The 15,108-nt window shown below is 41.3% G+C and overlaps 1 protein-coding gene across 1 annotated transcript in view; it reads left to right on the forward strand.

Annotated features, from left to right (window-relative positions):
• The window catches only part of LIMA1 (LIM domain and actin binding 1), a 38,350-nt gene that overhangs the window by 9,441 nt on the left and 13,801 nt on the right, over positions 1–15,108 (forward strand). The window contains exons 2-5 of the mRNA XM_065419445.1: positions 1,605–1,742; positions 5,589–5,634; positions 7,991–8,452; positions 14,538–14,650. Of these exons, the coding sequence (XP_065275517.1) occupies positions 1,624–1,742; positions 5,589–5,634; positions 7,991–8,452; positions 14,538–14,650 (740 nt within the window). The 5' untranslated portion in view covers positions 1,605–1,623. The remainder of the gene's footprint in view (positions 1–1,604; positions 1,743–5,588; positions 5,635–7,990; positions 8,453–14,537; positions 14,651–15,108) is intronic.

Consider the following 15,108-nt stretch of genomic DNA (forward strand, 5'->3'; position numbering starts at 1 on the left):
AGTTTTGGCACTGGTTTGTCAGTATGTGCTGTCTTGGATAGTACAATAGTCTTGTAGACCTTTCAGAACATTGTGCCAGTGAAATTCAAATGGGCTGTTCTGAAGAACCCTGTCCTTAGTGGAGACACATCCATAGATGGTTCCTGGTGGGCAGTGGTTACCGTCTCCAGTACTTGAAGTTGGAAAAAGTTAGAATGTATTGACTTGTCCACCTACAGATTTTTAAGAGTTGTGCTCAAACTGCATCAGGAGTATAGCCTGAAAGGATTAATCTGAAATCCATTCAATGGTAGTGCAGCCTGGATTTGCTGTGCTTGCAAAGTGTCTGCTTTCAAACCAGGAAGTAATCATGAGTGCATCGTATCATAAAGTAGGTTATCATCCTGATACACATTTTTTCCCTATTCTGGGTCCTTTTTTGCATGGGTTAGAAAAAAGTCCCTAGAGAAGTGTGCTAGTTCTCTGCTTTTAGTTGTGGTGACACTAACATTTTCTTAGTGCTTCCATTTCAGGTGTGATTTTACTCCAAGAGTGGATCTGTGGCGCTATATTCTGAGGGCTCGTCAGCGTCTAGTAAATAAATCTTTTTTTTCCACTTGTGAATGGATCAAATTAAATACATGAAACTGATGAAAAAATATCAATCTAGGCAGTATTTCTTTACCGTAACACTATAAGGATCCCCCTATCAATTTATGCTCCCATATCTTATGGGAGCAATCTTCAGACATGTGAGAAGAGATGTTGCCTTAAACAGTGTCACCTTGCAGTGTCTCTGGTGTGATCAACTGATACTCTGTGCCCCAATATCACAGAAAGGAGGAACAAGCAACATGCCCATTAGGAGCCAAATCATTTGTGGAGTTATCATGGGGCCCTCAAAACTGTTCTTAAAAAAATAACATAAAAATAATTAGATGTGCATAAATTCTGGTTTCGCTTTCTGACAGCTTCCATGCTGAAGAGCTGTTCAAAACCTTGTCTCTGTACTGCTGTAAACTGGATGTTTAAAGCCATTCCTTTAGGTAACTGAGAGCTGTTGTAATATCAAGTTTGCAGACCTGTGCATGAGCGGAGGACTTGTTCCAACTCACAAAGGAAGCGGCTGCTGCATTAAATCTGAAGACCATGACAATAAATGAGCAATGTTTGCATAGGAATTACATCCTCTTAGGTTTCATAACTCTAACCTTCTTACATAAATGCCTGAAGGTTTGTTTTAGAAACCAGAGTGGGAAAGGGCAGACAGGGCTTCCTGGAGCTTATTTGTGCCATGGAGCCTATGGATCTGAATTGCAGGGGGTCTCATGTTAGCATCCTTTTCACTCTGAGCTTGTCTTCTCTTCCCATTCTGTTGCAATGGTCAGTGTTTTTACCAGTAAAATAGATTAAAGTTCCTTGAAGATGTTTTTTAATCTAGAGCTATTGATTTAGTTTTTTTATCCACTTGATCCAAGGAGCCTGCAGTGACTGTTACTTGGCAACAATGATCTGAGACATGCTTGTAATGCCCAAATAAAGACTGACAATTTGTAGCCACTCAGTCCAAATCCTTTTTGGATCACTATTTCATATTGATTATTTCTTTGCTTTGTTTTTCATAGATCTTTCTGCTTTCACAAGATGGAGCCATCTCCATTTAACAGAAGACAATGGACTTCACAGTCTGTGAGAATCACTGCCAAAGAGCTTTCTCTAGTCAACAAGAATAAGTCATCAGCTCTCCTTGAGAGGTTCTCCAAGTAAGTGCTGTGAAGCTTTAGTTCAAAAACAGGTGTGTAGCCTAGCAGCTGACACCTTGCGAGCTGATGGTGGCAGTTCCCCGTCTGCACTGCTTACCTTTTTAAAATTCAGTTAAACCCCATCTTCTGTGCAATAAAATACTCACAGAATGTGCTTCAGGCAGTTGGCAAATCCTGATGCATTAGCCATAGAACTACAATACCCCTTTCTGGCTGCCATTGTGAGCACTAGCACCCCCCTCCTGCTGGAAGAGAAGGTGCAACCTTGATGGTTGATTCATCTTCTAATCTTTCTTTATTAGAGGAGTGTTCACTTGCAGAGAGGCAAGGTAGACTGTGGAATCTTACATTGGTTTCCCATTCAAACAATAACGTTTTCTTGTAACCAAGGAAGGAGGCAGCCCTACTAAGCAAACGCTTACATTAAGCGTGCTTGCTGGAAATGCACGTCATTGGTACTTGAGAAGTGTGCAGACCACAGGTGGGGACCTTCAGTGTAAGTTGGGCACCTAACTCCCTTAGGCTGCTTTGAAAATCCCAGCCTATTTTAATAATATTGCCTGGTATCAACTTCTGTAATTGGTACTGGGATGTGTGGAAGCCTCACATGAGAGGCAGCTGCTCTGAATTATTTTTTAAAATACCTGATCTCTAGTCCATTCCTGGAACATGCTATTTTGTTCTTTAGAAGTGTTGAGTGCAAGGAAGAAAATGCTTGTTATGGCTGTAGTCAGTGATTCATCTGCCTCTAGCTGTGATTTTGAAATTGAGCCTGGTCAATTTGCTAAACTTTAATAATCCTTTAAAATGGCATTTACTGGAGTAATTCACCACACTATACTTTAACCAAGCAGGGCTTCCCTACCCTTATGAAAGCAATGGCAGGGCTATTTAGAAAGGACACTTCAGTTCCCACGTGGTTCACCAATCTTGAAATCCACAGCAGGAAACATAATCCTACTACAGCTCTTTCAGCTAAATCTACTGCTTTTAAAACCATTTTTATATCCCCAAATACCATGCAAACTGCCAAGCTCTTCTCAACTTGTTTATAAGTTTGTGACTAACTATTAGTGAAATGGAGGGGCTGTTAGTGCAGATTTAAACCAGGCATTGTGCAGACTCCTTTCCCTGCCTGCAACATCCATGTCTTTCCAGGCTGCCTTTTCCTTCAGTCTTCTGATATTTTTTTTCCAATGCACCTCACTCTTTGCCTGGGTCTCATGCACAACTCTGCCAATGAACCTTGTTCCACCCATGCAGTTGCCCTGCCATTTCCAGTCCTGGGCTTATCCAGCAATGGTAGTCAGTTGTACAAAAATGGAGAGATTTCTCATAGATTTGGATGAGATCACCATGTTAATTGTTGCAAGTGGCCAATCGGGATTTGAGCAAAAGCTTTCAAAAGGTGCAAAACTAATACATAAATCCAATATGCTAGAACCTCACCATCTCGTCTTACCTTGTAGGCTACAACTGTAGTGTACTCCTTTGAACAGCAGAGACACAAACTTGTTACCAGACACACTGAAATCAGTACTTTGTTTCAGTGATGGATACTCTTTGGGTATTGCTAGTGTTCAGGGGTTGTGATGGGCAAAAGAATCAGCAAAAAGAGATAGAAGAGAGATAATTTACTCTCCTAGAAATTAAACACTAAATTTGGGGAATATAATTGTCCCCCTCCCCCAATGAGTGGCTATTGATAGATTAGGTCCAAATTCTGCTATGCTACCAGTGGCTGCAGCTCCCTTGACTCCAGTGAAGTTGCATTCAAATATGCAGGGCTGATAATCTTGGCCTCAGTTTCCATAAACTGATCACATTCCTTCTACAGGCATTTCCTTATTTTGAAAAATCAATTAAGGTTTTGAATTAAATCTTGGCTCTGCACAAGCCTGAGCTCCTGGTTACACAAATGTATTTCTGCCACATGCTCCACTGTCATGGAAGTTAGCTACCTGGGGCTGTCGGTCTTTCCCAGAATCAGGTGTTTGCAGTGGCTTTTACTCTGCACACACTTCATTTCAGCAGCCAAATAAAATAGCCTTCGAGCACCAGCCTAACTGTTCCCTGCCAGTCTCTCTGCCCCAAACTGAGCTGTTTGTTGGCCTTTTATCTGAGGATCAGGTGACCTGCTGATGATCATGTGATGCCTGACATCCAATCAATCACCTGGGATGCATCTAATTAGTCAGAGGTGGGGCTAAGCCAGCTCCCTTAAAGGGCCACCCCACCCTCTGGCACACCTTCAGTCTGTTTTCTCCAGTGCATCTTTGTGTCTCTATCCAGGAAGAGGCAGAGCAGCAAAGGACTTGCCCCATTTGTTGCTCACTTCAGTTCTGTGCCTTGCCATGGAGGAACTGAGTTGGGAAGACAAACTTGGAAGCTTTGTAGCACAGTACACCCTAGATTGGGGGTTCTCAAACTGGGGGACTCCTCAGGGGGTCACGAGGTTATTGCATGGGGGGGTCACAAGCTGTCAGCCTCCACCACAAATCCCGCTTTGCATCCAACATTTATAATGGGGTTAAATATATAAAGTGTTTTTAATTTATAAGGGTGGGTCACACGCACAGGCTTGCTGTGTGAAAGGGGTCACCACTGCAAAGGTTTGAGAATCACTGCCCGAGATCGTCAAAGGCTTGGACCAGCGTAACTACATCCATCAAGTGCAGGCGCTTGTGTGTTTTTCTTCTGTCCTTCAGAATGGAAGCTGCTTGTGCAGCTCATGGGGTGGGAGAGCAGCACAGGCTTTCTGCTTAGACTAACAAAGGAGGAGAGGGAGGGAGAAACCTCCCATGCAAGATGCACAAATCCAGCACACAGTGTAAACAAATGGCCTGATACAAAACTCAGTGATAGAGTACAAATATAGGCAGGGTGGTAAGAGATTGTTTCTTCTACTGGATTAGGCCATCAGATAAGATTTAGTCATGGGGGTGGCACCAGCAGATATTTCAAGAACTGTGAGTTTATAATGTCCTTTCAAATCTGCTACTGTGTCACTAACTGGCTGTAACTTGCTGACAATTTGGCTTTAAAATTAAAACTCCAAACAGATATGTGATTTAACTTTTAAAAAACTCTCATATATGACATGTTCAGAGGCTAGATAATAATAGGATTTGCAAAGCCTAAGAGATCATATATGCAATCTGTTCTTGGGTTACTTTAAGCATCTTTCAGCATCAGGCCCCAAGCAGGCAAGAGAGATCTAAGTGGTGTGTTTGATTCCAACGATATGATGGCATGGATGTGACTGCAAGACAGCTGGAGTTGTAAGGCTCCTGAATGGTACACTGGAGAATTCAGTGGCAGAATATAAATGTAGGAAACAGGCTACCATCCATTGCTTCTGAAAAGTAGAACTTTAATTACTATAAAGTTGTTTATCGCTACAACATTTTGGTGGGAAAACCTATGGCTTTTTTTACAATTTATTTGGGCTCTCTTTTAGTCTTTGCAACCAACTGAGCAAGGTCTTTCACGATCTCTTAGCTTTGGTTCTATCTGTCCAGGGCAATGAAGTGTGGGATGGCTGCTGGGTTTTTTTAATGGCTTTACTAGTTAATGGGTTTTAAATATCGTTTTTGTCTGTAAGAGTTGTATTGCTCAAAAGAACATGTCACTGTACCTTGTTACATTGTTCATACGCTTTTGTGTCTTTTACCACTTTTTCCATGACAATCAACCAGTCATACTGATAAGTGTTCAAGATCTCCAGTTTTTTGTTCATGAGGTCTGGAAAGTATGTAATATCCTTGTTGCAGGGTGAATGTGCTCCCACCAAAAGATTTGGAACTTTGTAGTCCAGTTAATTTTTCCCCCCCCCTTTCCCAAAAGGTATCAGAAAGCAGCCGAAGAAGCTACTGCAGAGAAAAAAAGAAATGTAAGTATTTATGATCCTTCTGGAATGAGAAGTATCATGTAAATTAGGGTAACTAGCTATGTTACACCTTTCCTGAGACTGCTGCTCTTGAGGGAAGCTAAACAACCCATACATGCTCTGTGGCTTTTTTGTACTTTGGCTTAGATGCAGTGTTTGCCTTTTTTCACTAAGGGCTTGCTTTTGGCCTGTCTTCCCCCACTGGGTTGACTGAAGCACAAGGAAGTCAAGTGACTTGCCTGAGGCGTCACACTGAATCATTGGTTCAGTTCTAAGTAGACGCCAAGATGCATCTGGCTCAGAGTCCTCTGTTCTAATGACAAAACATGAATGACCACCTCTGTGTTCTGAGCTGTAGGCAGCTGTATGGTTTCTATGCTTGTTTGCTCATTTCTTATCTAAATTTTGAAGCTTAAAGGGATGCTGTCAGCTTCCAATAGTTCTAATTTGTTATTTTCCTTTCTAACTGCGGAATCCATTTAGGGGACCCTTCTCTGAAGTAGATTTTTAAATCATTTGGACTGACTTGCCTTGTGGGAGGAGAGCCATTCTGTTTGGCTCTGCTATTACCGTTTCGCTTCCTCCCACTGCTCTGGGATCAGGGGACTCCGGTGGGTGAGAATGCACTAAGATGGCAAGTCTGCATTTACAAGCAGAATCTCTGCTTATTCTTCATTTAAAATGTACAGGGTTAACTACGGTGTCCAGAAGGAATGAGCAATTCCCTCTCTGAGCATGCTTCCTCAGTCATAAGTGAGCAATTCGATGGCACACTTAATAAGCATTGGATGTCTTGTCTCTGGGTCACTGTAGCCAGGGCAAGAAAGACCAGGCAGGAGCCTGTTCAATGCTCCTTCATTCCCATACTCTGTCAGGTCTCAGTAAGTCTTTGGATGATCATGTAGGTCAATAATTCTTGCTTGAAACAGTTATATTTAAACCTATTTATAAGAGCAAGTTGTGGGGTGCTTTGCAGGATGTAATCTCTCAGCATTAATAGGGAAGAATGCCAGCTCACTACTGGAAGCTATTGCATCACTTGTATGGGCAGGGCAAAGTAGAGCCTAAGCACAGAATGACTCATGGTATGATGCATGCCAGAACTCCATATGCAGCAGTGCACCTGGGATTCAAGGAGACTTTAGCTGCAGGAACTTCAGTGTCTAATTTTGTTCTGAAAACTCTTCACGCGGGGGACCTTTGTTACCTCTTTAATACATTGTGCCATTTTCCCTACAACATTGGTACTTGCTTTAAATACAGTGAGCAAAATAAACTGATCTTTTCCTGAAGCTTAGGTGGATTCTAGTTAGTTTGTAAAGAAGCATTCAGAATGTGACTAGAAGAGTAATGGGGTGAGAGACTTAAATCCCAATATAGCTGCTAATCCTGTTTAATTCCCTAAAGCCTTGCAGACCTGTTCTACTTGCAGTTAGTTTCACTTATGGTAGGATCCATAAGGAACAGACCACAAAAATGCAGCGCTGGCAGGTATTAGATGTGAATTTGCTAAATGTGGGGTTCTGTTGTTTGTACATGGGGTAATCACTGTTGAGCAGAAGTAGTCTGAAGGTACTTGAATCTGAGGGGTAGTATTGCTGTGGGTCACTATCAGCTAACCCAGAATATGTTCTGTTGGCTTATGGCAGTAGTGTGGCAATGCTTGTAGGATGTAACTTATGTGCATGAGTGTGTGTCATTCAGTGATCACAATGTTACCTTTAGTAGAAGAATTAAATATTCCACTATATGATCAGATTTTATAAATGGATGAAAAAGAATTGTAATGTTTAATTTGTATTGGGTGGTGTAAAATATTGTGTTTAGAGGCCTGTTGGCACTGAAATGCTGCCACTAACTGAAAGTAGAAATGCATAAATCCAAAGTAATAGTGGTTTCTGAAAGATAATCTTTAGTTCTTGTTCTCCCTGCTTCCCTTAGAGCAGATGGAAAACATTGCAACATTTGGCATAGCACCCCTCCACATGTGCCTGCTTTTCCCGTTGTTAACATAAGTCTCTAATTCTAAAGTCTACTGGTGTTGATTCTGTTAGATTTCCTTAGTGTGTGGATTCAAGCCTTTTGTGTCTTTAACTCTCATTAGACCTTGATTCCCATTTTTTCCTTATAAGGCCATCCTGTTTGATCACTTCCTGCTTCAGCTTCTAGCTTTTCTCTTCTCCCCCCTCCCCGATCTTAGATGCTTTCTCCATGTGGCACAGTTGTAACTATTCACAGCTGTCTGAAAGAGCAGCGGGCTAAGAGCAGCACTGAGTCTTTACTTCCTTTTGTACAGAAAAGAAGTGCTTTAATGCTTCATCAGGCAGTTTGACTGGCATTAACTTCTTGTTCTTTTTAGAACACAGAAAATCTTCCTCCTCATTTTAAAAGGGGGACTCTGAGTGTGTTAAAGAAGAAGTGGGAGAATCCAATATTGGGAACAGAGTCTGGGACAGAAACCCTACAAAGCAACTGTACTGAGGTTAGGCAGAAGGTTCCCAGCCCCAGTGTTGGAGTAGAAACCAACCCTGCTTCTGAAGCAGAAACTGACCAAACATCAAGGGTCTATACTAAATCTCAACTCCGATCGCCTTCTGGAGCCTTTGACCAATTGAAATATCCAAGTGTTGACAGCAAGGAGTCTAAGATCTACTCATTGGAAAGTGATAAAATGGAAAATTGTGTAAGAGAATCCAGACAAGAAGTAGGCAAACCTGAGACCAGTGAAAACCCGGACTCTTCGGGGAAGATAGAGAAATATAACATCCCACTAAACAAACTAAAGATGATGTTTGAGAAGGGCGATGCAACTCAAACAAAGGTAAGGATTATATAACTTCAGACCTTAAGAGGCTAAAAATTAACTGCCTCCTGGGCATCTGGAAACTCTCTGCAGGGGGTGGTTCAGAGCTATTAACTGTACAAATGGCAGTTTTATTCATTACTGAAGCTGAAAAATGTATTTTGAAGTGGTTGGTGCTAAAGAGCTGAAAACTCGTGGATGTCACTGACTCTCCATGTATGCAATCTTGTAACTGTGTTGGTCCTAGGGTATTAGAGAGACGAGATGGGTGAGGTAATAACTTCTATTGGACCAACTTCTGTTGCTGAGAGAGACAAGTTTTTGAGCTTACACAGGGCTTCAAAGCTTGTCTCTCTCGCCAACAGAAGTTGGTCCAATAAAATATATTACCTCACTCACCTCGAGTCACTGACTCTCTGTTGCAGTTCCACAATAGCAGGGAATTATTCTTTTAACATGTTAATCTGGGATGGATAGATTATTTCTCTCATTTTTGGTTGGATCCAATCGAAAACACAGAATGGACTGGTATTTGAGTAAATTTTTTTTTTTTTTTTTTTTTTTAAAGCAAGGTGGGGCTGACTGCTTCTTAATTTCCCCTATGGGCACTGAGCAGTGAGTCATTTAAACATGATTTTTTTTGTTGTTTTGTTGTTTTTTGTTTTTGTTTTTTTGTTTTTGTGTGTGTGTGTGTGTGTGTGTGTGGTTTTTTTATTTTATTTTATTTTTTTTATTTTTTTTAACAGAACTATTAAGCTCCCTTTGTGAATAGCTTAACACCCACTGCTGTGGGACAGGAAGGTCTGCCAAAGCTACAGGGAAAGTCTAAGGCTCACAGTATATTGTACTGAGCTGAAACTCCATCTCCTCTTTGCTATCCTCTCATCTGTGTATCTGAATAAATGTTTCCTATCAAAGAAAATCCTCTCACAGAGAAAATAGCTAGACGAGCTCATGCCTTTACTAGTTTTGACATGCAAACGCACAGGGCTTGCATTTTCCTACAATTGCTCATGAAATTTGATCCTGCATGTGGACTGCAGATTTTGTCCCCAGGGAGAATTGCTTAACTAGAAAATGAGTTGCATATGCCAGTGACTTACAACAGAGTCCTGGGGCCTTAATGCTGGTGGATTCTCCAGTTTTCTCATAATTTCTTATTATTTCTGCCTTTGTTTTACTCATGATGGTTTTATTAGATTATTCAGTAAAACAAAGCAAAAACTTGGACAGGGGAGATATTTACTTTAGATATGAAATAAAAGGGGGTTTGGGGGACAGAATCTTTGGGTTAGGCTGAATATTTGGTCAGAATATAGGCATTCAAAATGGTTTCTCACAGTAACCGTTTAAATCTGAGTTCTTAGTTCTCATTAAAATTTGTAAGAGCTGCCTTTGCTATTGACTCCATCCCTAAGGTGCTAATTACAAGGAGCAGTAGCAAGGTGTGACTTTGGAGATTTCTTCTCAGGAATTCATTCTCATGGGCACAAGTTTCCAGAGCACATGAAAACTCCACAGGAAAGTACCAGTTTTCCAGCCAAACTTGAGTAACTGTATCTGAGCATTGGGGGAAGGAAGTGTTTTTGAACTGACCAAACTACTCGTCTTTAACAGCTGGAATTGGTAACTGTATGTCATAGATAAGTCGTTATTTGAAATTCGGTCACAGCAAACTGGCTAATACAGAAATTGACCCCAGCAGTTCTGAAAGTCCTAAAACTTTGAAGGATTCTTCCCTTAAATTCCATTTTTGTCCACTCAAAATTCATTTTGCACATGCATTCCCTCCCTCAATCAAACTTATAAAGTAAGATGTCTACGTTTTTTAAAATGAAGGGGAAAGGCCTTTGTTGCAACTAAAAAGCACTTCTGTAAGTTTTCTGGCCCTGGAAATTTTAGGGGGTATGAGGGTGATATCATGCAGATACAGTCATGCAGCATAGGGATATACTTTAGTTGCATTACAGTTGGGAACAACTGGAGAAGCAGCACAAGTCTGGGTAGTTTCAAAGTGCAGTGTGCTCAGTTCTGTAATTGAACATGGATAGCTCCTAAACTGATGGTCCTGACTGTCCCTGCCCCTTATGTCCTCACCTGCATCTGTTTGTAGAAACAAAACTATCCAGACTCTCAAAACTGAACAAAAAAATGGCTGGATTAAATTTTACCCAGGGATGCCGCACCGCCTGCACAAGTTCTTCTTTTCTGTTCAGATTTTGATCCAGCTTCTGAATCTCAGAAGCAAGACAAATGTTTATTGCGTCTTTGGGAAGAAAGTACTTCTAAGCATATCAGTAGCAGCCTGCCTGAGAAGCGGGTGTGGGACTCAAACCGATGCCTGAAGCAAAAGACCAGCTTTCCTTTATTACTTATTGGTTCTAATGTCTCAAGTCTTTGGCAATTTCAAAGATACTTCAGTGTGTCACAGTGACTCACATCAGATAAGGCACACAAGCGCAAGTAGTAGAAGAAAGTCAGGGGGAGCATAACTTAAAACATTCCAATCAAGCGTTAAGATACGATTGTCCCTTTTGAGTTGTTCTGAGGCAGGTACTTGTTCTTTTTGGCACTGTTAATCTGATATGCAGTGACTTGTATTCTTATGTTGCTATATAAATTAGGTGTGGTTTGCCTAAAGCAAGATGAGTTGTTGGGCAAAAGACCAAATGGAATGGCAACACTGCACTTGCAGCATCTTTCATCCAAGAAACTTGGGCCTTTTCAGAAATTGGTTTAAAAAAAAAAAATTTTTTTTTTTTTTTTGCATACCCCATTTTACAGATGGGGAAACTGAGGTGCAGCAAAGTATAGTACTTTGCCCAAGGTGTCACAGCGAGTTTGTGGCAAGTGTCTTACTGAATCAGGTGAAGGTATTTCTCCCCAGTCCTTTCTCCCTCCCCCCACAAATGCACATGTACAGTTGTTGGGGAGGGCTGAGGAGATTGGCTTGAGACATTAGTACACTTGTTATGTTACTGCATAGCTACAGTCATGACACTGTCTACTTCCAGGATTTGACTCTGATTTCCTGCTGCAGTGAATTCCAGTTTGACAATATACTGAGTGAAGTGGTATTTCCCTCTATTCTAAACTTACTGCCCTATAACTAGTGTCCATTTGTTCCCATGATGGCATAAGATGAACAAAAGAAAGGACTATACCTCTCAAACTTTGAATCACTCAACTCCCTGCTAAGCAGAACCATAGTTACTTCAGCACCTGTCTCTAGATTGTAAACTCCTTGGGGGCTGTGACCAGGTTTTGCTCTGGTTGATAGGATAGCCAGTACAGTGTGCTTTCATGCATAATGGAATGAATTACAACACTGGGGAGTATTTTGCCCAATCTGGTTTAAAAGCATCATGAAAGAATTTTACTTTAAGCTTCAGGAAACCCTAGCTTTTTATTTTATTTCTGTTGATGTGTTTAGTCTACATAATCTCTGAGCGAAGATTTCAGGGAAAGTTTGTTCAAATCAGTTCCAGTCTGCTGACAGGAAGGAGGATGGGGTATGTAGGGAGGAGAGAGGAGGAGGAGGAAACCACTCCTCAAGGAAGCTTCTAGACTTAGGCATCTCTGTTCTTAAAAAGGATTGTTTGTCATCTAAATGAGAATGGAATCCAGATACTCACAAGATTTTAGTTATATACCTGAGAGCTTCTGGTTTAAGAGAACTGCTGTTCTTTAGTACTTCCAGATGCACTTACCTGACCAATTAAACTTTCTTCCTGGGTCATATTGTGCCCTTGTAAGAACTTGTTTGTTCCACCTTCCTTTCTGCTAACCACACCCAATATAAAGAAGCATGAACTTTGTGTTTAACTCTGCAAACTAGATGTCAGATATGTCTCCAAATTTATGCTAGTAGGAACTTTCAATAGGCTAATGCAGCCGATGTTCACCTTCTCCCCCCCACCCCCCAAAAGGACACTATTCCTTAGCAGCGCTCTCCCAAAAATCTCAACCTAAAATACTCTGCTTCATGTACTGGGAGAAAAGAAAAACTGTTGTCTATACTTTAATCCCAAACTGTAAGGTTTCAGGCATTTCAGAGTGTTGGCTCAGTGTGGTAGTGGTGGTGAAACTCAACAAGAATGTGCAAGCAAATCTTGGAGATGACTGAGGAGTCTGCAAATTCCTAGAAGTGCGTAGGCTCCGCTTGGGTGCATCTGTCAGTACCTTCACCAGAAGGAAAAGGTTGGTCTCAGTAAAATGCTTTTCCAATAAGAAACATTAGCAATTTTCTAAACTCTAGAAATATAAAATTTCTAACCTTGCTAATGGAAAACAAGGGATTTTCCAACTGCGTTTTCCTTTCCCGGTGAAGTTCCTCTGTTCTGTGTGCTAAAGAGGCCTGATTTTTCACAGTGATTATCTTACAGTGCAGCTCTGTTAGTATAAAACTGGAATTTCTATCAGTTTGGTGACCAGAAAATGAGAAAATTGTTGGAAGCAGGAAAAGAAATGTGTGGTTGGAGTGTTTTGCCAAATCTCCGCTCTCCCCCCCCCCCCCGCCCCCTTAATTCCAGTGAGCTCTGAGACTTAACTCTTCCTGGGGAGAAGAGAGCTCTCATCTCCTCCTGCTGTTTTTATAGGTTGACTTTCAGCTGTGAAAACATCCAGTCTTGGTGTAGGCAAATTAAACTCTGCACACCACAGAGAATTCAGAGGAGCTGTTGAAACTTATTTCTATAATTGTTGGATTTTTGTTGTTGTTGTGCATTAAAAAGTTTTATAGGGAGCCATTTGAGGGTTGATTGCAGCAAATATGTATCAAATCTGAAGGAGCTGACCAGAGAATCTGTCTCTGCTGCTAGTACAAAACACCCTGGCATAGGAATGGCCATACTGGGTCAGATCGATGGTCCATCTAGCTCAGTATCTGTCTTCTAACAGCAGCCAATGTTGGATGCTTCAGAATGAACAAGGCAGTAATTGAGCGATCCATCCTATCCCAGCATCTGGCAGTCAGGCTTAGGGACAGCCAGAGCATGGGGTCGCATCCTTGACCATCCTGGCTAATTGTCATTGATGGACCTATCCTGCAGGAACTTTTTTTTTTTTTTTTTTGAACCCAGTTATAGTTTTGGCCTTCACAACATCCTGTGGCAGCAAGTTTCACAGGCTGACACTGAGTTATGTGACGAAGTACTTCCTTTTGTTTGTTTTAAACCTGCTGCCTATTAATTTAATTGGGTGACCCCTGGTTCTTGTGAAAGGGTAAATAACACTTCCTTATTCACTTTCTCCACACCATTCATGATTTTTATAGACCTCTATCATATCCCTCCCTTAGTAGTCTTTTTTAACTGAAAAGTTCCAGTCTTTTTAATCTCTCCTCATGTGGAACCTGTTCCATACCCCTCATCATTTTTTGTTCCCCTTCTCTGTACCTTTTCCAATTCTAGTAACTTTTTTGAAATGGAGCGACCCGATCTGCACATGGTATTCAAGGTGTGGGTGTACCATGGATTTATATAGAGGCATTACATCCAGCATCACAGCCATGTGGTTGGTGGTTTATCCTGGAGATCTGAGGCTATTTCTGTCCAGCACCAACCTATTGAAGTGTCAGCCTGACTACCAGACCTAATTTGGGGGTCAGTCTGACTCTGATAGGTTGTGCTTATTGATTGATATAAAACATAACTGTAGTCATCTGCTAAAGTTTTTGTTCTCCTTTGTAGTTACTGAATGGTAATGATGATGTATTGGTATCTTAAAACCTATTTCTCTCTTTCTTAATTTCACATCTTGATGAAATGATTTTTACTGAGCTTGTAAACTGTTAATTTACAAACTGGTATGAGTGCTTATATATCTCCTTCTCTGGACATCTAGCTTGTAGGTTATGTACTGGAGATCAGCATCTACCATATGGCATTCTAGTTGTTTTTCACAATCAAAAGGCATCTATGGATATGTCTGGAGAGGTAGGTATCCTGTGACCAAACTTGATATTGCTTAAATAGGACATCATCTGCTAGATTTGTTTAGTCCAGTAAAGGAGATTTGCTAGAGACACCTATGCATCTCAAAGGATTATGCACAACAATCTCTGCCTTGTCCAGAGAGCTCATAGGTGGATTTTGTCTTACAGATTTTTCGGGACCAGAGTAGGACTGCAGGTAGCAGGAGAATCTCTGAAAACAGCTTCTCTTCAGAGGACCTTGACATCTGCTCTGGAGAGAGGAGCCACAATGCTTCAGGTTGGTAGTCTCAAGCCATTTGGGCCTGTGCATTAAAACAACTCCCTTTTGTGCATGTAATAGGAGGGAAATAACGTTGTCTGGCAGAGGAAGGAGATAGAAAGCCTTCCATCTGAGGCTCGAGGCAGTGTGGCCCTTGAGCACTGGATTGGGACTCAAAGGAGCTGGGTTCTTATTCCCTACTCTGCCACTCTCCTGCTGGGTGACCTTGGGCAAATTGCTTCATCTGTTTTCCCCATCTGTAAAATGGGAATCATGATACTGACCTCCTTTGTAAAGTGCTTTGAGATCTACTGATAAGTGCTAGATAAGAGCTAGGAATTATTGATGATGATGTTTATGAACACTAATAAACTAAGCTTTTTTTTACATAATATCTTTGCACCCCGTATCTTTCTCCAGGATCCTACAGAGAAACTGGGGCATGGGAGAAAAAAATTCATAGCAGAGCTAATAGAAGCC

Source organism: Emys orbicularis, chromosome 19, assembly GCF_028017835.1.
Source record: "Emys orbicularis isolate rEmyOrb1 chromosome 19, rEmyOrb1.hap1, whole genome shotgun sequence".
Lineage (NCBI taxonomy): Eukaryota > Metazoa > Chordata > Testudines > Emydidae > Emys > Emys orbicularis.